Genomic DNA, 26,127 nt, shown 5'->3' with positions numbered 1-26,127 from the left:
AAACAAAAATTATAATAATAATTATATAATTAAAAATTTATTTACACTAAAAAAAATCAAATCAAAAAAGTTTATAAAGTTTTATAAGTATTGATAGATTTGAAAATTTGATTTTTATTTTTTTAAAAATTAATAATAATAATTTTCAATAACCACCACTACTACTACTACAAGCACTTGTGGGATGTGTTGTGTGTGTGTGGGCGGCACAGGTATGTCATCCCATCCCATCCCCCATCCATTAGTTGGTATCACTGAGTCTGTACTGACCATTACTATAGACGAGCTTATGTTCTCTGACTTTAGAGTCGAGAAAGTGTCGCAACTCGTGAGCCGTTAGTTCGTGCGAATCGTTCGGCTGAATGGCAAACATCTGCAACATCTGATGTATCCTTTCGATGGTCAATGAGTTCAAGTTTTGCAACATATTTAGTACAAAACTCCAGTAGACGTTCAACTTTTCCTCTCTTTCGTCGACAGCTGATCCCTGTAGTCGATCATCGGTTAGGTCATCGTCGAAGTCGTTCTCCATATTCATATGTGTTGACAGATCATGACTGCCGCCACCGACAGCTGGTCCGACAGTTGCCGACGGATTGGATGCTACTATACGATCGTCTTCGACGAGTACGAACCGATCAGTTGTTGTCTCTTTGAGTATACCTTTGTTTTGCCACAGAGTTATACGTCGGCGTAGAATCGATGGCGGAATAGACATGGCTTCCGATAGTTCGCTGATTGACCATTCGGTACGATCGCCAGCAAAATGCCAGATAATTGTCGCCTGAATCGGTGGTACAGCAAAGTGAAGAGTTTTTCCGCCCGAAAAACTCAGTTCCAATCGGACTAAACCCAAGTGCGACAACCAGTTCAGTGTTCGGGAACCTTTGATAGTCTCGAACGCACGGGTATAGCATTCGGTAGCCGATTGTACGTCGGGCGGCAATTTCAGACCATTCAGATCGTCGCCGCCGCCGCCTCCGAGTCCTAACTTTTCCGGCCAAAACTGTGCCGACAATATCAACGAATTAATTGGAAAACGATTGAAATGATGTTCAGATATTTCTCCGGAATTTATTCGTTGATTAATACGTTCCGATTCTTTAACATCTTTAAGCATTACTTCGCAGGCGTGAAGATCTGATTCGCCAAATCTTAGTGTCAATAGTTCCAGATTTCGTCGTTCGTGTTCAACATTACAATCAAAGTTAGTCAACAAACGTTGCGCCAGAAGTCGTTGATATTCTTCGACAAACAGATCTTTTGATTCGTAAATATTAACCAAAATGCTAACAATATCTGAGTTACGCAACGATTTGCTGACCGCCGCCGCCGCTGCCGACGAGCCGTTCGATTCTTGTTGTTGCTGTTGTTGTTGTAGTTGATGTTGTGTCGAGTCAATCGGATCATTGATCGGTACCCATTGTTGCCAATTGTCACCTATATTGTCGTCATCGCCGCCACCGTTGCCATTCTGACCACCGTTTGTATCATCAGTTCGATCGATATTTCCTTTGACAAACTCTGGCGTCAATTCAGACGACGATTCGTCAGTCAGTGCTGTTATTATACAGCGAACCGTATCGTCTCTGGATTTCAGATATTTGCGAACCGGTTCGCAAACCAACTGCAGTATAACATCTGTCGGGTCGACCACTCGCAAGGCTTTGATGGTCGATATGTATGCTTCGATAATATCGGTAGTACTGACACCGGGATGTAATAGTCGAGACTCTAGCGACTCTTTCAATCTCCGAATCAATTTCGGTCGAAAATTTGCACATTTTTCCAGACATTCACGCAAATCAATCAGCGATGGTTCAGATTCGGGAAACATTTGGATAGTTATGTCGAATATCTGATCCATACGACAGGCAGCATAGGTTTCATAGAGAAAATGTGTCAATCGTTCTTCAAGATTAGCCAATTGCGAACCATTCAGATCGTTACAGACAAATCGGATCCAATTGATTACTGTATTGTCAATCCATTTCTTTAGATTACAAATACAAGAGACTTCAAAGTTATCTATAAAAAACAAAACAAAACCATAAAAATAATAATATATTTGAAAAACTCTTGTATTTGTTTCAATACCTTTACAACTTTGGTAAATATGTTTTTCAATACATGAATGCATTACGGATGTGATGGCATCACCAGATAGTACTTCAATCAAAGATAGTTCACTTAATTGGTGATTAAATCGGATAAAATTATCGGCAATTTGCTGACATAAACACTGGATTTGATGACAACCAAAGCATTTGTTGTTGTTGTTGTTGTGATGGTTATCAGTGTTTGTGTCATCCATTTCAATAGAATCGTTAGTCGAAGACAACAACGACAACTCATGGCTAGTGTTGTTGTTCATACGTTGCTTATTCTTCTGGAACTGATTTACCGAAAAGGCTAGCGAATAGGTTTTCATTAGATATTCATTGAAATTGATGGGAATTTCGGCCATCAGTATCGATCGTAATTGATTTTTCATACGGGTCTGCAATTTCGGCAACTGGTCGACCGTTTCTGTCGGTTGGCTTAACTCGTAAACCAAATTCAATATCTGATTGTTGATCCATTTGGTCGACTGCCGATAGAGTTCATCGATGGCCTCGAATAGTATATTGTGTGGCAAACTAGTGATAGTAGTAGTATTAGTAGTGGACTCGGGATCTGGCGGTAAGCGAAAGTTTTGCCAAAATTGTGGCACCAATTCATCGGTGATAAACGTATTGAACAGATCGTAGTACCAGTCGATGAGTACCGAAAAGAATTGCCGATCCGACAGACATTTGACGGCATTTGCCAAATCTGTACGCGACTCTTGTCTATCCCGACAATCGATGGTCTGTAACAGAGTTTTAGATGAAAATGAAAAAATATGAGAGATTTTGAAGAAGACATTGAAGAAGATATTGAAGAAGACATTTAATAAGACATTGAAGAAGACATTGAAGAAGACATTGAAGAAGACATTGAAGAAGACATCCAACAGAAGAAGACATCCAACAGAAGAATACATCCAACAGAAGAAGACATCCAACAGAAGAAGACATCCAACAGAAGAAGACATCCAACAGAAGAAGACATCCAACAGAAGAAGACATCCAACAGAAGAAGACATCCAACAGAAGAAGACATCCAACAGAAGAAGACATCCAACAGAAGAAGACATCCAACAGAAGAAGACATCCAACAGAAGAAGAAGAAGAAAAACAAAAACACAATTCATTACCTCAAACGCCAGCAAACTGTTGGCCAATCGGTTCCAGTTGTCGTTTAGGCTGTCGTTGATGGCCGTCGCCGCCGATGTCATAGTTGGTCCAACCAATTGGTCAACAATAGATCCGTTCAGTTAAAGTGAGATATTCTTTGTCTTAAATGAAGATACGTTTCAATCAATCAATTCATTCAATTGTTTCGCCAAAAAAAAAAAACTAAAAACAAAACACTTAGTGTTTACTACTCAGTGACCCATAAATAACGTCCCGAAAGGGGGCAAACATTTTCTAAATATACTATTGAATTGTATAAAGACTTTTACCGATGAACTTATTGACGATCGGACGTTATTTATGACCACAAGAAAACATATATCTCTCACATCATAACACAACACAACACACGACGCGATACGCCGTTTGATATCTTCTTCTTCTTCATCGTTGTTGTCGTTGTTGTTGTTGCCGAAGACTAGTTGGTCACCAAATTTATCACAATATCCATCACCGCTCTCACCGCCCACCCGTTGACCACTCGGTCCAACTAAATGCTTATCCGTTAAGTAAGAGAGAGACAGAGAGAGATAGTTCCGACACCGACACGACCCGCGAAACTGATAGCTAACTGACCGATAAATAAAAACCCGACGGGCAATCAAACACGAACCAAATGTATTGGACGATTCACTTGGAAGGCGGTCCGAGACGTGTAAATCACGCGGCCGTTTCCGTCGGGACCAATGTCTACTCGTTTGGCGGCTACTGTACCGGCGATAACTATGGCCACTGTAAGCCAATCGACTGTCATATATTGGACACGGGTTTGTTTGTTGTTGTTGTTGTTATTATTATCTGATTGGATGTACTGTTGTTTTACGGGATCTAATCAAACACTTTCTATGTAAAAAAAAAATTAGAGACACTTCGGTGGCGTCCGTGTCTGCCATCGAGACTAAAGGCCAGACAACAACTGCAACAACAATCGTTTGCCGAGTTTGATCCGCACGAGTCTAACATACCGTTTCAACGCTACGGCCATACAGTTGTAGTCAATGGCGATCTAATATATTTGTGGGGCGGACGTAATGATAACTGTGCCGACGATACCCTATATTGTTTCGATACGGCTAGCGGCGAATGGCTGGATAGGCCAAAAGTTAGCGGTCGTATACCCGGTGCCCGTGACGGACATACAGCTGTCTCGATCGACAATAAGATGTATATATTTGGCGGTTACGAGGAACTAACTGAACGATTCTCTAATGATATCTATGTCCTCGACATGACTACCTTCGTATGGAAGTACGTGACAGCCAGCGGTCAGCCGCCGACTTGGCGTGACTTTCATTCGGCCGTTGCCTACGAAGATCGTATGTATGTATTCGGCGGCCGTTCAGATCGTTCGGGACCTAATCATTCGCAGCACGAAGTCTACTGCAACGAACTGATGTATTTCAATACGACAACCAATACGTGGATCAAACCATCGGTGACCAATCAGTCGTCATCGCAGCCGCCGCCGTGCGGTCGGCGCAGTCATTCGTCGTTTGTCTACCAGAATATGATCTATATTTTTGGCGGTTATAATGGTTTAGATAGACAGCACTTTAACGACTTGTATCAGTTTGATCCGCGCCGACAAGTCTGGTCACTGGTCGACGTCCGCGGCCGTCATCGGCCGTGTGCCCGACGGCGCCAATGTTGTTGTGTTGTCGGCGATCGACTCTATTTATTTGGCGGCACCAGGTATTCAAGCTATTCATATATTGAATACTGAATTTTTACCGATAATTGATATTTAAATCAATACATCATTCAATTGTTTCCTATAGCCCATACCCGGCATCCCTGTGCCAAACCTATGCATTACCGCAGATGATTGATGTCAGTCTTCGGGATCATTCGGATCTCTATGTTCTTGATTTCAGTGAGTAGTCTATTGTTTTATTTTTAATTGAATTTTTATAATATATTGTTAATAAAACAGAGCCAACATTAAAGACGTTAACGATTTTGGTGGCCATCGATAAGGAACTGATTCGATCGTATTTACCAAAGAATATACAGTTAGACATCGAAATGATGACCAGAGATAATAATGTTAATAGAGATAGAAGTTCACCGAATCAGGGCTAACATCCTCGTGAGCTTAGGGATGGATGGATTGATGGGTGGGTGGGTGTGTATTGTTAGTTTGATTTTTAAGATACTATGACTATTACCACTATTTATTGAATTATTTAAAAAAAAAAAATTATAAATGATATATAAATAAGTTTTAACTAATGAGAGCCTTTTATTTGGATTGTATATTAAAAGTAGTACTGTATTTAAAAAATAAATTAATAAATTGTTTGCTAATTACCGGTAATTTACTGTATGATTGATGATAATACTAACAACAAATATATATACCGTATATAAAATAATTTTGTTTTTTGAATTGTTTAATAATTATAAAATGACAGATAATAATAATAATAATATTTTTAATTGACTATTAATTGTTATTAATATTATGATATTAGGATTATTATATTATCAATGAATTGCTTAACAAAATATTATTAATTTAATTTTAATGATTATTACTATTAAATAATAATAATTATTATTATACCTATATTTTTAATTCAAATATAAACTCTATAGAGTATTTTATATATAAAACGTAAAATATATTTAATAATTTATAAACTATTGATAAATATTACAGTATTATGTAATATATGTTTCAATTATTTTATGGCTATGTTTTCAAAGCCGCCTAAAACTTAGCGGACAGTTGTCTCCAGAGACGAATCAATGATACCTTGAATTCGGGCCATAGAAGACTTGTATGCATTTTATACCATTCCCTATATATAATAAAAAACCAATCAATTATCATCACCTAATTAGATCCAACCATTTATCTCAAAAAAAAACAGTGATTATTATTATAATTACAAATTATAATTCATATGTTTTCGATGGTTAGAGTCCAAGAATGTCTTGTAAAACGAGGCCAACTCGTCATAACTGACACCCGATTTAAACTCTTGTTGTTGTCCGACATTACCACCACTGATGTTGGGAACCGTTGTTGTTGTTGCTGATGATGATGTCTTTAATTCGTTTTCGATGAATAATTTCTTTTGCTATCAAAACAAAACAAAAACAGTTTATCAAAAATTACAACTCAATTGTCTTATCAATTAAAACAAAAACTACAAAAAATAATACCACAAACCGTCTGAAAATCCATATTATTCTTCAGCCAATAGCTATGATTCCATAACTGAATCGACATTCTTCTCGATCGTAACTGTCTCTCGGCTGGTGTCTCCTCCTTCTCTTCCTCCTTACCATCGGCTGATCGGCGGCTACCGTAGCGGACAAGTCTCAAGTTGGACACACTGTGCGGCGGACTAACAACAGTATCGTTGACATCATTTTCATCATCTAGTCTTTGGCTACCAAATTGTCGACAACTGGTTGGCTGCGGCTGCGGTAGTGATAGTAGTCGACCAATGATACGGTAATGGCCACCGACGCCGCCACGGCCGCCGCCCATACATATCGGCACACAATTTGCGATAACTTTAATCATAACTTTTTTTTTTGGTTGCATTAATAATAATCACAAAATAAAAAATTATTATTTAAAAAAATGTTTAAATCATTATTTAATAATTTAAATTTATTATTAAATTTTTTGTTTATTTTTTATTATTTAGAAAAATAATTTAATTTAAAGTTTTAATTAACAGTTAATTTGTTTTATAATTTAAAATTATTTTTATTATAAATAATAATTATTTTTTATTTATTTATTTATTTTTTTTGCATTCAATACATTCAATCCCATAGATGGCCAATACATAGGAATACTATATATATATTTATTTTTCAGCCAATCAGAGACCAGTATTTTGTTTTATTGGCAACGTTTTTATTCCCATAGCGATAGCCAATCATAGTGTTTCAATTGGCGCTCAAATAAAGTGTGTTTACTGTAAATATTTTTAGTATTTATTATTCAATATTATTATTATTATTAACAATAATTAATGTTTTGATTTTGTGTTTATTATTATTATTATAATTACAATAATATTATTGTTTTTATTTTGTTGTGACCGCCGATAATAATGTGACACCGATTGGACAAACAAACAGACAATATGACTGCCAATCGGCGAGCGTTCAATATATTCAACAATGAAATGCCGTTTGTATTGCCGCAGCCGTTTCCCGAACCGCCGCGTGTGGTCAACCCCAGACCAATGGTACCCGATTTGTCCATTACTAGCGATGGGTTGCCATCGGCTACGGGCGGTGCAGGCGGTGGCCACGGGTTTACAAACACTTCACCAATAGTTGGTCATCATCATCAGCAGCATGACTGGCGTACAATGTATCCGATGCCACCCGTAACGGCACGATCGCCACCATCACCGAACTTGTTGGCCACACTAACAAATCGTGCGTTCAATCAGTTGACACCAGTGACCACTGCCGCCGCCACCACCACAGCGTTCAACGGCAACAACAACAACATGTTCGCCGACAGCCGGTTCGCTACCGATCGGCCACAAGTGATGAACACAAATGGATACGTGAATAGTGGTGGCGACCGACGACCTCCCGCTGTACTAACCGATCACAATGTCGACAACTCGGCTGTCAATTGTAATCCGAAAAATGTCTTTACAAATGGACAACTCCTTATGCCTACCGCTGCTGCTGTTGCTGCCGATAATGGCCGCCGAAAACCCCTTGAATCTCATAATATGTATAAACCGAAGATAGTTAAGCACAACAACGTCAACAAACCAATGGTCACCGGCATCGGTGTCAACGCACAGAATCGGCAACGAGTGACACATCAGTTAAACAATAATACTAATCATAATACCTGTGCTTCACATGCCGTGAGTCCTACTCAGCAACAGTTTGCGGCCAACAACTCCTCATCGCCGACCAACGACCAGATGATCGAAATGATTAGACAACAGGACCAACAATTGCACCGAATTAGCCAACAAATCAAAGAACTGCTGACATTGCATAAGATTGACGACCGAAAAGCGGAAAACATTGAGAAACGATCGGTTCAGACGATGACATCGATTGCTTTCGACGATAATAATAATCTTAATTATAATCAAAACCGAACTCCACTGACACATAAGCCAAGAACTAATAGGACGAAGACAACAACGACGTCGACCAGAGATATGGCTACCAATCCGACAAAGACTACGCCATCGCCGACAACGACAACAACAACGCCGTCGACAGCGTCTAAAGATCTTCGTGGGCTTCGTTTGAATACCATTAGCGAGTGTCCAACCGAACCGTCCGACATTGAACTCGACAGCAATCGACTTAACTATAGTGACAATAGTCCCGTTGGACGACAATATCATCGACAACAACAACAACAACGTTCTGACAGCAGTTCTAGTATCGAAAGGATACGCAAAACAACTGGTGATAATAACACAAGCGGTTCTTCATTTGATAATAGATTCTACGACCGGATGATCGATGACATACATGTGATGCTTAACAACAGCTACGATACCGAAGAGGACGATAGCGGACGACGAAGTAGTTGTAGTCCATCGCCGCCACAATTGGCATCGTCGAGACGGACACACCATCACCAGCAACCGCTACGACAAGAGCACCATCGATACGAAGTACAATCAGAACAAACACTTTATATTAAACGATTGGCCGCCAAATATATGGTCAACGAGTCGCCCGATTACCGACACAACAACAACAAACCTAAGCGTAAGACAAAGCCTACTACTAAAGACTACTACGACGACAACCATCATCATCAGCAACAACAACGACATGATATTCATACGTACGGATTGACCAGAAATGCGTCGATTGCTACGAAAAATTATTTAGAAAAATACGGTTTAGTATATTCACCGCCAAAAGTTCAACCACTGCCACAACAACATCATCATCGGCCACAACAACAGCTGTTTGTTGATAAACCTAATCATCATAAGACCAACAGTAGTAGACATACTAATAATCACCATAAGCTGATCAATCGTAACAAGATTTTGGACATTGAAGCACTTAGATGTCAGCCAAAGCTTACGTAGCATTAGTGGTGTGTGAATAGCGATAAAATTTTTTTGTCGAGTTTTATATAAATTTTTTAATTTTTTTAGATATTTTTTTTAAAAACTAATTACATAAAAAAATTAATTAGATTTTTTGTGTGTAATTAAATTATTAATTAGTATTATTATCTCATTTATCGTATTATACATTAATACCCTATTGTGTGTTATTACCGGTAGTTTATATCACATTTATATGTATTATTGATAATTATATGCATTTTTTTCGATGATTTAATATTTTTTTTTATATATATACAGTATATATATAGTTCATTCATTAAACACTATTTATTTCATATGATTTAAACATATAATTTTTTTTAAATTTTATATTATTAATTAATAAATTAATTAATTAAAAAAAACATTTGTTTTATCACAAAATTATTGTATTGTAATCTCATTGGAAAATATAAGTCTATTAACTAATTGTATATTTAATTTAACTGTTAATTAGTTGTAAATTAATTTCATTTTTTAATCTATATATATATATTAACATTAAATTAAAACAAAACAAAAATAAAAACTAAAAAGTTTATATGAAATTAATTGCTAACTTAATAATAACCAAAAAGTTTTTTTTCAAAAAAAAAAGTTTATAATTAATTAAAAAATTTATACGTATTTTGTTGTTTGAAAGTAATGATAATATTTACAAATAGTCATTAATAACTAGATATGTATTTACAAATTGAAAAAAAAACATTTATATCAAAACCGAAACCGCAAATATTAATAGTAAAAAATATATATTAAAAATATATAAATAGCCAAAAAAAAATTTAAGCACAAATATCTAGTAGAAAACCCAAACCGTTTACTATTTATATATATATAAAATAAAAATTAGGGATTTTTTTTTATAAAAACCCAAACCTAAACCGTTTTATTTATTATTTAGTTTTTATAATTATTGGGGAACCAAACCGCTTGTATGTGTGTTTGTTTACCCGCACACACACATCTAGTTTATGACTAAAGTTTTTATTACACAATAATAATGAAATCAAAAAGTGATTTCAGTTTTTGTTTTGTTTTTTTTTAAATTAATGTTTTTAACTATCAATTGATTGATTGATTGACTGATCACTACTGAAGATGACCTCATCGTCGGCGACGACGACGGCGGCGGCGGTGGACATGAAAGACATCAATGATCTCAATCTGGACTCGTTTTTATCGCCGTACGTCCGCCGAGTGGTCAATCGGTTTGTGTCCACTATTCCCGTGATTGACGATGTCGTCGACGATTTGTGTCTGAATTGGCGCCGAGTTGTGGATCTGATGCCCACCGTTGCCGAAGACATTGACTTCGAGTCCGATAATGTTGTCGTCGTCGACAACGAGGAAGAACTGATCAGACGAATAGCTGGCGACAGCTTTTGTCAGTTGATTGTTTCGGTTGATGCCGTCTATCGGCGTCTGATAGCCGAAAATTATGATCACTTTTGCCGCGTGTTGGCCGACCGCTTGTGTTGGACGCAACACCTAAGCCGTACGCTTATGGAATCGGTTGCGCTGTTGAGCGGACACAATGACAACGACGGCGACGACGACGGCGAAGACAAAAACAATAGTAGTTCCGGCGTTCAGACCATTCTAGCCGTTCAATTGATAACCAGTTGTTGCGAACAATCGTTAGGCAATCTAGTGTTAGCCAGTGGTCAACAATCGTTTGTACCGCCGCTACTCAAAGATCTACTAAAACTAGACATCTTGAAGACTATTGTCGGCTCGGATACGGTCCGATTGTTTCAGTTGATAATGGGTTCGCCGATTACAGTGAACATCCGTAACATCTTATGGCACGGATTTGTCCGGCCCGACGGCGATATTGATGGCCGATTTGGATATATATTGCTAGCGATTTGCGCCACAATTGGTCGCGATTTGGACGACAAGTACCGCAACTGTTGTTCACCGCAGCGACCGCTTCACGACGTCACCGGACAACTACAACGCTGGAAACGATCACTGTTTCCGATACTGACTGCCGACGACATTTCGGTAATCTGGAGCAAAGTGTTCATCAAATCGCCTTTTATATTGACGGAAATGTTACCGCTTTGGAAGTATTCATTGACACTGTATAAAGATGGTCGCTATGGCCACAGTTTGGCCGTAATGTTTCCGCAACTCGAAGCCTGTCTTCGCTATATCTATTGTTGTTGCAATCGGATCCCATCGAAACTGATGACAGCAGTGGCCAAACAATACTATCTGACATTTGCCGAAATTTTGTCGCCAACACTTGATGACGACTATTCGTCTACCGACGGAAACGGTGCTAACGTTAACAAAATATATACAATTTTTGGCCATAATTTTATCGAAATGCTTGTCGACATTATCGTAATACCGGACGGGCCGCGCATACGAGATAAACTAAGTCACGGCCAGTGCGACCTATATCTAGTCCAGCAGTTTGTGGCCAATCATGTGATTTGTGCGGCAATTTGTGCACTGGTTTTGGCCGATAGCCGACTGTTTAACAATAGGTTACAACATCAAGATTACGATATAATTGATAAGTTATTATCAATTGCCGCAAACTATCGCTGTATTTATCATCCATTGTCACAATTGAGGCAAAAAATGTGTGATTTTGCCGAAAATCTAATCAAATTTCGGGAATTAGTTACCGATTGTACGGAAAATCATATCGAAAATATTCTGGTCATAACTGTACCCGAAATTGATATTTTATACGATGGACTACTAACTAATATTATGATAACTAACGAAACAAATAGTGATAATAATGATAAAAAATTTGTGCCAAATATTATCTGTGATAAACTAAATGAATTTAATTTAAATATATTTAATAATAATAAAAATAACGAATCGATGACTATAGCAATGCGGCAAATAGTCGACAATTGTTGCCAATCGGTGGCCAATATGACCAGGTTTTTGGTCAATCGGCGCAAACAGTTTCTGGCAATGAGTCTGCGATCGCGTCAACGGACTAACTATCAGCTAATGTTGACCTCCGGTCAACTATTTTATCAGACATTTACGATAGTATTGGCGACACTTTATCTAATATTTATATCGGATTCAGTCAACAATTATTGTCGTTATATTCAGATATCATCAAAAACATTGAAATATTTATTAAGTTTATCGGAAAATATAAACTCAAACAGCGGTTCAACAGTCAATAAATGGGATAAATGTTTGCAATTATCGCAAACTATTGGCAAAGTTTTAAATGATTTATGAAAAGTTATTTATTTGAAAAGTGATTGATTGACAATATAATTGTTTTTCCCCTTAAATTAATAAACTAAATGTATTTATATTTATTTTGTTAAAAAAAATTGTATATATATTTAAAAAAAAAAATTTATTAATAATTTTATGAATTTTAATAAAATACACTCAATTGCTCTCTTTTCTCTCTCTCTCTCTCTCTTCTCTCTTCAAAAAATTATTATTATTTATTTTTTATATAAATTATAATTTATAATATAATATATTTAGGATTTATTTTTTTTTAAATTTTCGTTTATTATTATTTCAAACTTATAACTACTGTACATAAACTATATTTTTTTATAAAACAATCTTATATTATATAAATTAATAAAAAAAATTTCACAATTCAATAAAATAAAACATTGCATTAATTATGAACATTAAAAAAAATTGTGTGTATTTTATTTGCTAATTAAATAATACTGTATTTTAAATACAGTTTATTATATCTCTGTACTACTCTCTCCTATTCTCTCTCTCTCTCTCTCTCTCTCTCTATCTCTCTCTCGGAGAGAGAGAGAGAGAGAGACAAATATTTTCAATAAAGTTTTTTTTAATCATAATAATTATTTAGATTATAAAAAATTATTTAATTGTATAAATTATTTGTCAATTAATTTGTTACAGTTTAAAAAAAATAATTAATTAATTAAAAAAATATTGGATGAAATTACAAGTGATGTTACAGTATATATATTTAAATATATTTTTTATGTGAATAATATATTATATTATTAAACTCTATTATTATTATTATTATTATTTTAATTAGTAATTATTTACATAAGCGATAAACAAGTTTTTTTTGGTTTGTTTTTTATTTGTTAAAAAATAGATAGATATTAATAAACTAATTGTTATTATTATTATTATCTTTATATATATATATATATATTATTAGTCGTCCTTAACCTTGTGATAACAACTACTGACTGCTGGGATAAATGACTCACTTTATCCCTATCCTATCGCACATACAGACACACACACACACACACACACACACTCACCCACTCATATACAGTACCAATACATAAACAGATGACTGTATAATAATAATAGTATTGTATGACTAATAATAAAGTACTTTACCATACTGTCAATGAGCTTATGTATGTATATATGGTTTTTTTATATATATAGGACAGGGGGCATTGATATTGGGACTGTCCGGGGCCAGGCAGGCAGGTGATGACCCCTCATAAATATTATCAATAAATTTTTTTTATATACAGTATGACTGTCATCCTAACTAGTAGTCATCCGTTTCCATTGAACTAACTATTAGTGTAGTATTAATAATACTAAACAAAAAAAAATAATTTTTTTCTATTATATTTTCATAATTAATAGGTATTTATTGACTAATAATAATAATGGTATTTTTGAAATGATTTACTAAAACGGAAACAATTGAAATAATTATAGATTTTTTTTAAAAAAAAATATAATAATGATTTATATATAAATAGTTTTAGTCAAAATCACTAGTTTTGTTTGTTTCAATGGCACACACAAATTGTTTTATATTTTATTTTTAATTTTATTGTTTTACATAATGAGATATATTTATTATATACTATGATATATATATATTAATAATATTTACATAATTATATATAAATTATATATATAAATTTTTGTTTATAATAATAAATATTTTTTATATATATATAATTTTTCCTCTGTTTTTTAAGTACAATATATATATAAATTATATTTATTATTAAAAAAATGACAACTTTTTTTACATTGATTTATAAATACAAAATTATATACTGACTCTCTCTCTCTCTCTCTCTCTCTCTCATTGGTGACTAAAAATAAGTTTATATATATTTATATTCAAAATTATTATTATTATTTTAGTTATTAATATCACAATATTGCCGTATATTTTGTTTTATTTTTGACAGTCAATAATTTTAAAACTAATTACTACTACTATTGTATTATTTATTTCAAAAAAAATAAGTTTAAAATTTTTAGAAATATTTTTCGTATTTTAATAATTTGATATATTTTTTTGATAGACTAGTAATGATTAGTTTTTTTTTAGGTAAAAAATAGGTTAACCATAGATATGACACGTTTCTCATAGTAGTAGTAGTAGTAATCAAATCGGGTAATTAAATAATAATAATAATAATCGGGTAGTTCGGGTATATTTGGTTTTCGGCGGGGGTGGGGTGGGGTAGACAACAAAATTAATGGTCGCAGAGATCAATAAGTGTTTTATATAAGTATCGGAGACAGCCATCATCATCATCATCATCGGTGGTGGTCATCATTATCACTGTCTGTATATATATACGGGTCATAATAAGTCAGTCACTCCCGAGGGGAAAGTCATTAATAATAATCGGATGTCGACAACAACAACAACAATGTATTAAAACAATTAAACCAAACAAATATAGTATGATATGATATGTCTATCCATCCTATTTGATGGTCAACGACTGTGACGGCTGGTGGTGATGGTGTTGTTGTTGGTGTGTCGTCAACTGGTGTTCCCATTCGAGTAGTTGGCCCATAAAATTCAGATTTGGCGATATAATTGGCCGCTTAGTTTTGACCAGACTGTAGGCATCGACCAAACTGAGCCACAGATGCCGCATCAGATAGGCTATGGTAATGGTAGCCGATCGGGATATGCCCGCCTGACAGTGTACCAGTACGTTGTGGCCGCGTTTTCGGGCCTCATCTATGAGGTGGACATTAATAAAAAAGAGTTAGTTATACGGTATATACATATATAAATTGGTTTATCATTTTATTAGGTATATTGGGGTTTGTGTTGGATATAAAAAATTGTTTTATAATTATTAAAAAATATATAATATTTTTGTTATTATAGAAAACTACAATAAAATATCTCATTAATTATGAATTAATTAAATTTATTTATTGTATATAAGAAAAATTGATTTTTAATATTAATATTAATATTTTTCTAAATATATATAAATATTTAGAAATTTATTTCTTTTATAAATAAATTTCTAAATAAATTTATATACTTCAAAAAATATTTAAATATCTATTAAAATATATAATAATTTAATATAAAATTATAATATTTTAAATAATATCTGGGTATATGTATTTAGATATTTTTTGTTTGCTATTTATAATACAGATAGATATCATTAATTATAATTATTTTATTAAAAAAAAATAATATTTTATAAAAGATTTAATTAATATTATATTTTCATGTACAGGCAAATTAAATTAAACATTTCATAGTACTAAATAATAATTATCTAATCAACGATCAAATTAACAAAAAATAAATAAATAAAAAATCTAAAAAAAAAAGTTTTTCAACTACCTTTACAGTATGAATAATAATAATAAATTTAAAATATATGATAATAAATATTTACTACTATATAAATTTATTTATTAGTAAATATTTATATGATTAATATTTTTTTTTTATAGATATAATTATTATTGTATATATAATTATATGACTACAAAAAAATTAATAAATAGAAAATTTAGTTAATAATAATAAATAGTAATTTAGTAAAAAAAAAATTAATATAAGAAATATTTTTACATAAAAATTACATTATTATTATTGAGATTTATTTTTTTAAAATCTATCGTTACATTATATAATTATTGAATTGAATTGGTAAGTGTGTGGGCAGTGTAGGTGTGTGTCAGTATGTATACCACAAAAATATATATATATATATATCATATGAAACTTACCGATAAAATGATACGAGTCGTCAAAATATTGCATTAGATTTTGTTGGTACGAATCGACTGCCGGCACCCGTTTATAATGAATACCCGACGGTTGTTTGTGTTGGTCATCATCGCTAACACTACCACCACTACTATCATTATCAGTGCCAGCACTGGTACTTATACTCAATACATAGGTAATGTCCAATTGTCTCAGACATTTGAATTGGGCATCAGTTTCGTTACCCAAATAGAGAAACGGTAGTATCGGTGTGGCAGCCACTGGTGGCTGCGGCGGTGGCGTTGTATCAGTAGTTGGTGTAGTAGAGGTATGGGTAGTAGTATTTACATCCATATCTTGTTGTTGCTGTTGTATGGCACGTGTAGTAGTATATGATAACTGTCCTACTCTTCTTCGTCTTTTAGTACTAGTAGTCGATGTGTTGAAAGTCAACAGCGACGGTATGCTTACCATTGAATCTCGCATATCCTCTGTATGTATGACTGACTGACTGACTGTTGTCGACAACTGAGGTCTAGTAGTGTTGAGAGTAAACTGACTGTTAGACTGATAGAGAGAGGGAACAGTTACCACACTTTTCTCGACTATTCAACAGGTCATGAATAGAGAGAGAGGAGAGGAACATGCGCTAGAATATCATAACATACATGTGCAATACCTACCAGTGCTGAACTACTACTACTACTGTACTGGATGGTGGTGAGTCATACTACTACTACTACCAATGTATAGTACATTGATTACTGGTATATGTACTGTATATTGTATTTTATCGTTTTTTTGTTTTTTTTTGATGATATCGTTTAGTTGGTGTGTGTGTGTGTGTGTGTGTTATCATTTAGCAAACATATGTACACATAATTTTTTCATCCAATGTTAATAATAATAATAATAATACTGGTATAACATAGTTTATATACAATCTGTATATATATATATATATATATATAGATATTATAAACTTTTATAACTATTCAGTGATTGTGTGTATAAACCAGTGATAGCCGGCTATATATATATATATATAAATAAATAAATAGAAAAAATAAAATAAATAAAAAAAGTTTTTTTTATTAATAATATATATTGATATTTAATATAACAGATATATTGATATATATATATATCTTTATATATTTTTATTTATTTATTTATTTATTGCTAAATATTATACATACATATGGCATTAATAGATTTTTAAAAAAAATAACATTAAAATATTATTTTATTAAAATAAATAAAAATATTGTTTTGCAAACCCCCCTCCCCCAGCTTATAAAGCAAAAAATTACCAGGGTATTAATGCTATTTAATGATTACGCTAAATCATGTATGAGCTAGATGATATTTGCAAAAAAAAATAAAAGTTATCATGGACACTTTGATTAATATTTATTTATTTTATTTTTTGATGATTAATAATACTGTAATATTATTAAATGTATTTAACATTGTTTGTCATCGCATTAGATTAATATTAATAATAAGATTTTTAATAGATTTATTGTTGAATAAACTTATTATTGTTTTATGTTTTATTTATTTAAATAAGTAATAAAAATAAGCATGGTCATTATTACGCAAAATACATACGTCTATGTCTATCCCAGAAATAAGTGTTAATAATAATTTAAAAAAAAAAACTATATATTCAAAAAATTTTTGCTAATAAATAAAAAAAATATTAAAATCGTTTATGTCATGTATATACATATAATATTTTATTTTGTTATTAAATTTAATAAATGTTTTTTTTTTTTAAAAAATCTCTATCCGAGTATAATAATAATAAAAAATATATAAATATTTATCTAAAAAATTTATCTATTTTTTTAAATCTATTGACAATTTGATACTTTTTATTTTAAAAAAAAAAAAACTTTTTTTGAGAGACATATACAGTATATATTAATATGAAATCTTAAAAACGGAAATTACATCAATATTTTATGTGATGTAGAAAACGACACTTAACTTTGACATTATATGCAAAACATTTCATTACTGTATATATATATATTTTTTTTAAAAAATAACATTTATTTTGAAGTGTTATTTATGATTAAATGATAGTCTCTCTCTCTCTCTCTCTCTCTCTCTCTCTCTCTCTCTCTCTCTCTCTCTCTCTCTCTCTCTCTCTCTCTCTTTATTATAATAATATCATAATATATAATGTATACATGTATATCATATACTGATATAATATATTGTATATATATTTAGTATACATATATATATATATATATATATAAAGTGAGTGTCGAGTGAAAAGTTGTTAAACAAAATATTTATATATGAAATATGAGTTTTATATTCATGATTCAGATTTAAAAAAAAAAATTATTTTGACTGAAATATATTAATAATAGACAGTATATACTGTATATAAAGTTTATATATATATATTTAGAGATAGATATTATCGCATCATTTTGAATAGGATAGGATAGTAGTAGTAGTAGTGTTTAGTGTGGATTTAAAAATTTTAATATACATTTAAAAAATATATATATAAATCATAGTTTAGTTTAGTTTTAAAAAATGCTAATAAAAATTATGAGACAAAACTTTGTACTGACAAAATATACCATTAATATTGGATATAAAGTTTATATATATTATTTTATATTACATAAACAGTTAATAAGTACTGTAATAATAGCCATGAAAATACACTTTATATATATATCTTATATCTATCGTTAAAAGTGATGAAAGTGATAGTCAAGAGAGAGATGAGGGGCTATAAAAAAGTGATGTCATTTTATGCGCTAAATAATTGTCTCCTAATATATATATATATATATATATATATATTGTGTGGCATAATATGATAACAACATTTGATTGTCAATAACTTTTTGTTTAGTAGTATTATATTTATTAAGGGATGGATAGAGAGATAGGGATAGGGATGAGTCACACAAATGAATGTGTCATTTAGTTATTAGTTATAACTGTATGTATGTGTCATTCATTTATTCATTCATTGAGTTTAGAAAACTTTGATTTGGTATCAAAAATTCAATATCATGTCGTGTCGTCACCCAAAGCTCACTTACCCTCTCTCTCTCTCTCTCTCACTCTCTCTCTCTCTCTCTCTCTCTCTCTCTCTCTCTCTCTCTCTCTCTCTCTCTCTCTCTCTCTCTCTCTCTCTCTCTCTCTCTCTCTCTCTCTCTCTCTCTCTCTCTCTCTCTCTCTCTCTCTCTCTCTCTCTCTCTCTCTCTCTCTCTCTCTCTCTCTCTCTCTCTCTCTCTCTCTCTCTCTCTCTCTCTCTCTCTCTCTCTCTCTCTCTCTCTCTGACTGACTGACTGACTGACTACTGCCCCATCACTGGATGAGCAAAAAAAAGTGCGCCAATACTATACCCATACATATACCGTATCTCTCTCTCTCTCTCTCTCTCTCTCTCTCTCTCTCTCATCTATTGTGTGTTAAAGTGTATACTACTATACGGATATTTAGGCCGTTCCCTTTAGGCATAACGGTACATAACATACAGTATATATATGTATATATATAATATACAGTTTAAGTGTAACTACTAAATTGCCGGCACGAATACCAGCGATAGTTAGAGAGAGAGAGAGAGAGAGAGAGAGAGAGAGAGAGAGAGAGAGAGAGAGAGAGAGAGAGAGAGAGAGAGCTTAGACATAGCATGTAATGCTTGTGTAGTAGTGATGACTAATCGCCAATTAATGCCCGCACAGCCAATGACAGGCCAACATCTGCTCCGACAACCACTCCATCACATACTATGTGTGTGAGTATATACGGTATATTCAGTCACTCTATTTACTCACTTACTCTCTCTCTCTCTCTCTCTCACTCACTCACTCACTCTCACCCGCTCTCTCACGCAAACTGAATTGACTCAGTTGTCATACATACTCACTCCGATAGACCCGTTTGTATGAACAGTATGTTGTGTGTGTGTGTGTATGTATGTGTGTGTGTGATAGTGGTTAGTCATCATCATCGGGCCCCCTCCCGAAACAGCTACAGGACCCGTGAACCCGGGTGTATGACACAAACAATGGTACAGAATATATATATAGATATATCCAGACATTTGTTCAATGATTCAGATATATATATATTGCAGACAACTGTTTCGTTTTGTACAGAAAAAAAAGTTTCAAAACTATTATAAGTTATATATAATATTTGGTTATATGATTAGTCACTAATTTTTTTTGAGATTTATTTATTTATTTATTCATACATTAATAGTTTAGGATAAATAATTAATTGGCCGCAAAAAAATTATATTAGTATTATATATATATTAAATACAATAATAAAATTTTATTGTTAATTACGTAAAACACGTTTTTACGTTTTGTTATATATATATATATATATATATATATATATATATATATATATATATATATATATATATATATATATATATTATTTGTTATATACGTTTTAGTATATATATATAATATATAGTAATATAATAAATATTAAATAAGTTGAAAATTGTTTTCAACTAATCCCTGGCTATCAAAATCATTTATGATGTGTTAAACAAGTAATTGATTGATTTTTAAAAGCCATATAACATAACTTACGATAACATAAAAATAAAATTACATTACATTACATAAATTTTATATATATCATATACAGTAATATATATAATATATAGCCATCCAATTGAATATAATTTTTGCGGTACAATGTGTTTGTATGTGTGTGTGTATGTATTTGAACCACAATATTATGTAATATTTATAGTATTTACACCCAATATAATAAATATTTTGTTGGCTAAATCCCAATAATCACCTTAAAAAATGTTTAACCAATTATTTGTTTATACAGTTAACTATTTGCTAACTAAACAGTAATATCCTTATAGTAATTGTAAAATTCAGCAATTATTTGTGAAAATCAAATCAAAAAAATAATGACAATATAGTTAATTATGTTAAATGTAATAAAAGTTTTTTTGTTGTTGGACACCAATTTGCATATCATTATACTTGTATATTGTATACAATATATATACACAAACATACACACAATAATATCAAATCTATTTGTGTGGTGAAAGTGTGGGTTAACAATATGTTTGATAATTGATAAAACTATAGACACATACTGTGTGTGCAAATTAATGTGCAAATTATTTGTTGTATTTAGTGGTCCCCATAAAAACCTATTAGAAAACAGTTTGCGGAGACGTTTATCTAAATTAGTTTAACTCTCTCTCTCTCTCACTCTCTCTCTCTCTCACTCTCTCTCTCTCTCTCTCTCTCTCTCTCTCTCTCTCTCTCTCTCTCTCTCTCTCTCTCTCTCTCTCTTAACTGAATAATACAGTTTCCGTCACTGATTTGCAAATTGCAAACATAATAATAACAAACCCAATAACTAGACTCTAGTAGTTTAACATACCGGTGCTCTCTCTCTCTCTCTCTCTCTCTCTCTCTCTTTCTATTGCATCGGTTTTAGCATCTCATTGTTTGGTTGGCATCTCTCTCTCTCTCTCTCCAGTGAATAAAGATTTCTTTCTGGTAATGAAAATCAATACGCAAACAATTGAATCAAAGAGTGGGCACATGTATGTTATGGTCTGTAATGTACTGACTAGTATATGCCTTCACACACACACACACACACACACACACACACACACACACACACACACACACACACACACACACACACACACACACACACACACACACACACACACACACACACACACACACACACACACACACACACACACACACACACACACACACACACACACACACACACACACACACACACACACACACACACACACACACACACACACACATACTCTCTGGTAATATTTGGATTGAAATGGCAAACAATAGGTGTGTGTGTGTGTGTGTGTGTAGTGACTAAACTACTAGTCCTCTGTGGTAACGGTTACTCCACTTTACGTATACTGTATATACAGTATATGTATATCTAATCTCTTGACAACATTTTTCTCATTGAAAAAAAGCTTTTTGTTTGACACCGACTATCAAAACATTGTATATATATATATATTTGATAACACAGTGTATGTCAGTTAATATCAGTGATTCAGAGGATTTTTAGGCCTTATTTTTAGTCACACAAAAAATACAAAAAAAAACTAATACTAAATAAATAAATATCAACTTATAGTGTATAAAAAGCAATACACATGAAAAAAATTCAACTTTTTTTTTATTTATACATAAAAACTATAAATAGATTATTACTAAACACTAAACTAAACTGAAAAAAAATTCAATCAATAATACAATAAAATATATATTCATTTAGTAAAAAATCACGAGATTATTATTATTATAATTATTATTTAAGTTATGTATAGAAAAAATACAATTAAAAAATAAATCAATAATTTGTAGTTTTTTTGTGTCTGTTATTAATTACAAATAAATTAATCTAATAATTACTGTTTTGTAAGAAATTAATCAATATTGTAATCCAAAAATAAATAATAATAATATCAAAAAATCAATTACCAGAGTATGAATCAGTTGGCAATTATTATTATTATCATAATTATATCGCAATTATTAATAATCATTAATAGCTTGAATACCAATACTATTAATGTTACTAATAATAGTATTAATAATAATAATAATCATAACATTAGCAACAATACTACAAATAGCAATCAAACGATAGCAACCATAGCACCGGTAGCTAATAATGTGAGTCATCATCAACATCATCAGCAGCAGCTCAAGGGCTTCACCTATACTAGTAATACTACTGCCAGCGCCGGCAGTCAACTAACAACACTCCAACAACTACTACATACGGGAGCGGCCGCTGCTTTTGCCGGCGATTTGCTAAACTTTAACAAAACCCGTGATCTAATAGCCAGACATCTGAAAACATTGTCGCGTCTGGAGTCTTCATCCCGACGCCAGAGCAAACTGACCGTATTTTTGGCTGCCTATCTGTTTCATCCGGTCTATCATCTGATACTAATAGCTAACGGTTATCGTCGAAAAAATACCAGATTAATGGTACGGGCAGTGGCCCGCTATCTGTACGTTCATTTCAATTTGTTTAGCGCCTGTGTCTATACTATCCGATTGCCTGTAATCTTAGTCTACCTTAGCCTAGTCGGCGGCCATACTTGCCTATGTTTGCTAGTATTAAAACGATTGCCCAAACATCCCGTTCCCGTCCGACGATGTACAGCCGGTAATAAAACTATATTTCGTTCGCTAGTCTATACAATTAGGCTAATAGGACCGGTAGTCGGAGCACTGGGCGGTATTCAAATCTATATCAGAGATAAGATCGATAGATTGAAATTAATATTAGAAGAAATTAGTGATGTATTTTAAGTGGGGAGTGGGGTGGGGGTGGAAATAGGCATTAATATTATATATATATATATATATATAAATTAAATATATTATTACCAATATATATATATATATATATATATAGTAATCCAAAGTACATAAAATATCAAATATAAATATAAATAATAATAATAAAACAAAAATTATGTTTTTATAAAAAAAAGACAAATAAAATATGATATGTTTGCCAAAAAAAAAGTTTAGTTTTTATATAAGTTTAGTAATATATATAAACAAAATACTGTATAATAAAATCAAATACATGTATAAATAAAACATGTATTGACACACACACACAGTGTGTTTTATTTGATATGTTAAGTCAAAACATAAAACAAAACCAAAAAATAGATTTTAAAAAATGTTTTATTTTTGAAACAATTTTTTTTGTTGAAAAACTTTTTTTTGGTTTTGTTTGTTTGCACACAAAAAAAAAGTTATACACAAAAGCAATCTTTCGGGATATAAAATGTATGTAAATATTACATAATCTATTGATAATAAAATTTAGAGAAATATTATCAAACAATATTTTTTTAAAAAAAAATATGTGTTTAACTAACTAACTAACAAAAAAATGACTCATAAATTACTTACAGATTGTTTGATTTAAGCAAACAATACAATAGCAAACACAATGTTTGGTTTGTAAAGCGGGGTTATGTATGTACTGTACTGTATGTATGTATGTATGTATGAAATTTGCATTAAAATAACAGTATATTTATCGGTATATTTTAATGTATTATATCATAGGAGTAGAGTAGGATATATACATTACTGTATAAATATATATATATAATGTATATTAGGTTAAGTATAGTTGAAGTTTATATACATATATAGTATATATGTATAGTAAGGATCGGTATGGACGACAACGATCAACGCCTGGTATGGTATGCAATGAATTTGCAATTTTCAAATGGGAATTGCATTTTAGCGGTTATGTAGTGTTTTATATTATTATAATGTTTAGCCGTAAGAAACTAATAGTATATATATATATATATTGATTATATCATTGAAACACACAAAATAAAATTTGCATTCAAATCATTTTTTGAATCATAAATTTGATATTCAATGTATAGTTAGTTAGTTTTTTTAAAAAATATAATACAGTGTTTTGTAGATATCAATGAGTCAACACATACGATATGATTTGCATACAATTATCAGTACTTTATATACAATTATCTAGAAATTTATATATATATATTGTATTATATATATATATATATATAAATTTTGGGGACTTTTAATAGTCTATTAACACTACCGCTTATCTACTGTTACTAACAATTAAAAACTATTTTTTTGTTATCTCTCTCTCTCTCTCTCTCTCTCTCTCTCTCTCTCTCTCTTTCTATCATATTATTCATTGTGTGTGTATTTGAATGAATCATCTATTGATTAATTTATTTATTTAACAATTCAAATGAAAAAAAAAATAAAATAAATTATCAATAGTTTATATCAAAATGTTTCAACAATTCTAGTTTTTTTGTTGGATACATAACTATACATAAAAATTAAATATATATTTTATTATTTAATTAATTATTTATTTTTGTTGTTGTAAAATAAATAAACATAAAAATATTTAATTTAATCGTTTTCTTGTTTCAATTAAAGATTATATCCTAATATATTGATAAATATATAAATTATATATATATATATATATATATATATATGTAATATTAAACATGTAAATATTAAATAACATATAAATAAGCAAAAATAAATTATATTATGATTGTCAACTATTATTAAATATTATTATTATTATTACTGTAATATTTTATTTATTAAATTATAAATATAAACATACACAGTGTGTGTTTATGTATGTATGTATGTGTTTGTATGTGTGTGTGTATGTATGTATGTTTGTGTGTGTATGTGTGTGTGTCATAAACTATAAGCCAAAAAAGGCAATAAATGTCAAAAACATTTTAATCAGTTTTATGTATGTATATTATCAGTAAATACACTCATCGATGATGATATAGTTATAAATTAAATATGATTATCATTATTACTTTATATATTGATAGATATAGATATACATACAGTTTTACATGTATATATAAATTGAAAAATTAAATGATTGCATGTAATGTATTAATATGTATTATATTTGTATGGCAAACACACATGTGTTTTGTCGCGTATGTCATGCGTGTCCAGTAAAATATACTGATATATACAGTATATATAAATATTTTATAACCATATTTAATATATATATATATAAATACTGTATATATAAATGTATAAATATTTTTTTTAAAAAAATATATGACAGTCCAATACACTAACAGAGAAAAAATATATATATAAAATAAATTAATAGTAAATGTTTTAGTCAACAACAATACAAAACA

At 31.5% G+C, this 26,127-nt stretch overlaps 6 protein-coding genes across 6 annotated transcripts in view; 3 read left to right on the top strand and 3 right to left on the bottom strand.

Annotated features, from left to right (window-relative positions):
* Positions 1–175: 175 nt before the first annotated feature.
* Positions 176–3,488, bottom strand: LOC128952215 (anaphase-promoting complex subunit 2-like). The gene is made up of 3 exons (XM_054297567.1): positions 3,239–3,488; positions 2,098–2,851; positions 176–2,028 (listed from the first exon to the last, which is right to left on the bottom strand). Exons 1-3 carry the CDS (start codon positions 3,317–3,319, stop codon positions 242–244), a joined length of 2,622 nt encoding a protein of 873 aa, XP_054153542.1. The 5' UTR covers positions 3,320–3,488; the 3' UTR covers positions 176–241.
* Positions 3,489–3,573: 85 nt separating this feature from the next.
* On the top strand, positions 3,574–5,586 carry LOC128952220 (kelch domain-containing protein 3-like). The gene is made up of 4 exons (XM_054297571.1): positions 3,574–4,045; positions 4,142–4,970; positions 5,057–5,151; positions 5,212–5,586. The coding sequence occupies exons 1-4, from the start codon at positions 3,895–3,897 to the stop codon at positions 5,358–5,360; spliced, it is 1,224 nt and encodes a 407-aa protein (XP_054153546.1). The 5' UTR covers positions 3,574–3,894; the 3' UTR covers positions 5,361–5,586.
* A 405-nt stretch (positions 5,587–5,991) lies between these two features.
* LOC128952516 (COA8 family protein CBG23705, mitochondrial-like) lies at positions 5,992–6,838 on the bottom strand. Its single transcript, XM_054297924.1, has 3 exons — positions 6,457–6,838; positions 6,174–6,364; positions 5,992–6,082 (listed from the first exon to the last, which is right to left on the bottom strand). The coding sequence occupies exons 1-3, from the start codon at positions 6,835–6,837 to the stop codon at positions 5,992–5,994; spliced, it is 663 nt and encodes a 220-aa protein (XP_054153899.1). The 5' UTR covers position 6,838.
* A 350-nt stretch (positions 6,839–7,188) lies between these two features.
* Positions 7,189–9,379, top strand: LOC128952218 (hybrid signal transduction histidine kinase M-like). Its single transcript, XM_054297570.1, has 2 exons — positions 7,189–7,221; positions 7,386–9,379. Exon 2 carries the CDS (start codon positions 7,391–7,393, stop codon positions 9,341–9,343), a length of 1,953 nt encoding a protein of 650 aa, XP_054153545.1. The 5' UTR covers positions 7,189–7,221; positions 7,386–7,390; the 3' UTR covers positions 9,344–9,379.
* Positions 9,380–10,349: 970 nt separating this feature from the next.
* Positions 10,350–12,644, top strand: LOC128952216 (endoplasmic reticulum membrane-associated RNA degradation protein-like). Its single transcript, XM_054297568.1, has one exon. The coding sequence runs from the start codon at positions 10,469–10,471 to the stop codon at positions 12,596–12,598; it is 2,130 nt and encodes a 709-aa protein (XP_054153543.1). The 5' UTR covers positions 10,350–10,468; the 3' UTR covers positions 12,599–12,644.
* A 2,019-nt stretch (positions 12,645–14,663) lies between these two features.
* The window catches only part of LOC128952224 (dual specificity protein phosphatase 10-like), a 15,815-nt gene continuing 4,351 nt past the window's right edge, over positions 14,664–26,127 (bottom strand). The window contains exons 2-3 of the mRNA XM_054297578.1: positions 16,364–16,878; positions 14,664–15,341 (exon numbers count right to left, since the gene is read on the bottom strand). Coding sequence (XP_054153553.1) covers positions 15,079–15,341; positions 16,364–16,829 — 729 coding nt within the window. The 5' untranslated portion in view covers positions 16,830–16,878 and the 3' untranslated portion in view covers positions 14,664–15,078. The remainder of the gene's footprint in view (positions 15,342–16,363; positions 16,879–26,127) is intronic.

This window comes from Oppia nitens, unplaced genomic scaffold, assembly GCF_028296485.1.
Source record: "Oppia nitens isolate AA-2021 unplaced genomic scaffold, nextdenovo-longstitch-racon4-pilon3 scaffold1_pilon_pilon_pilon, whole genome shotgun sequence".
NCBI lineage: Eukaryota > Metazoa > Arthropoda > Arachnida > Sarcoptiformes > Oppiidae > Oppia > Oppia nitens.
Note: the sequence above shows the minus strand (reverse complement) of the source record. Positions and strands in the feature narration are given on the sequence as shown.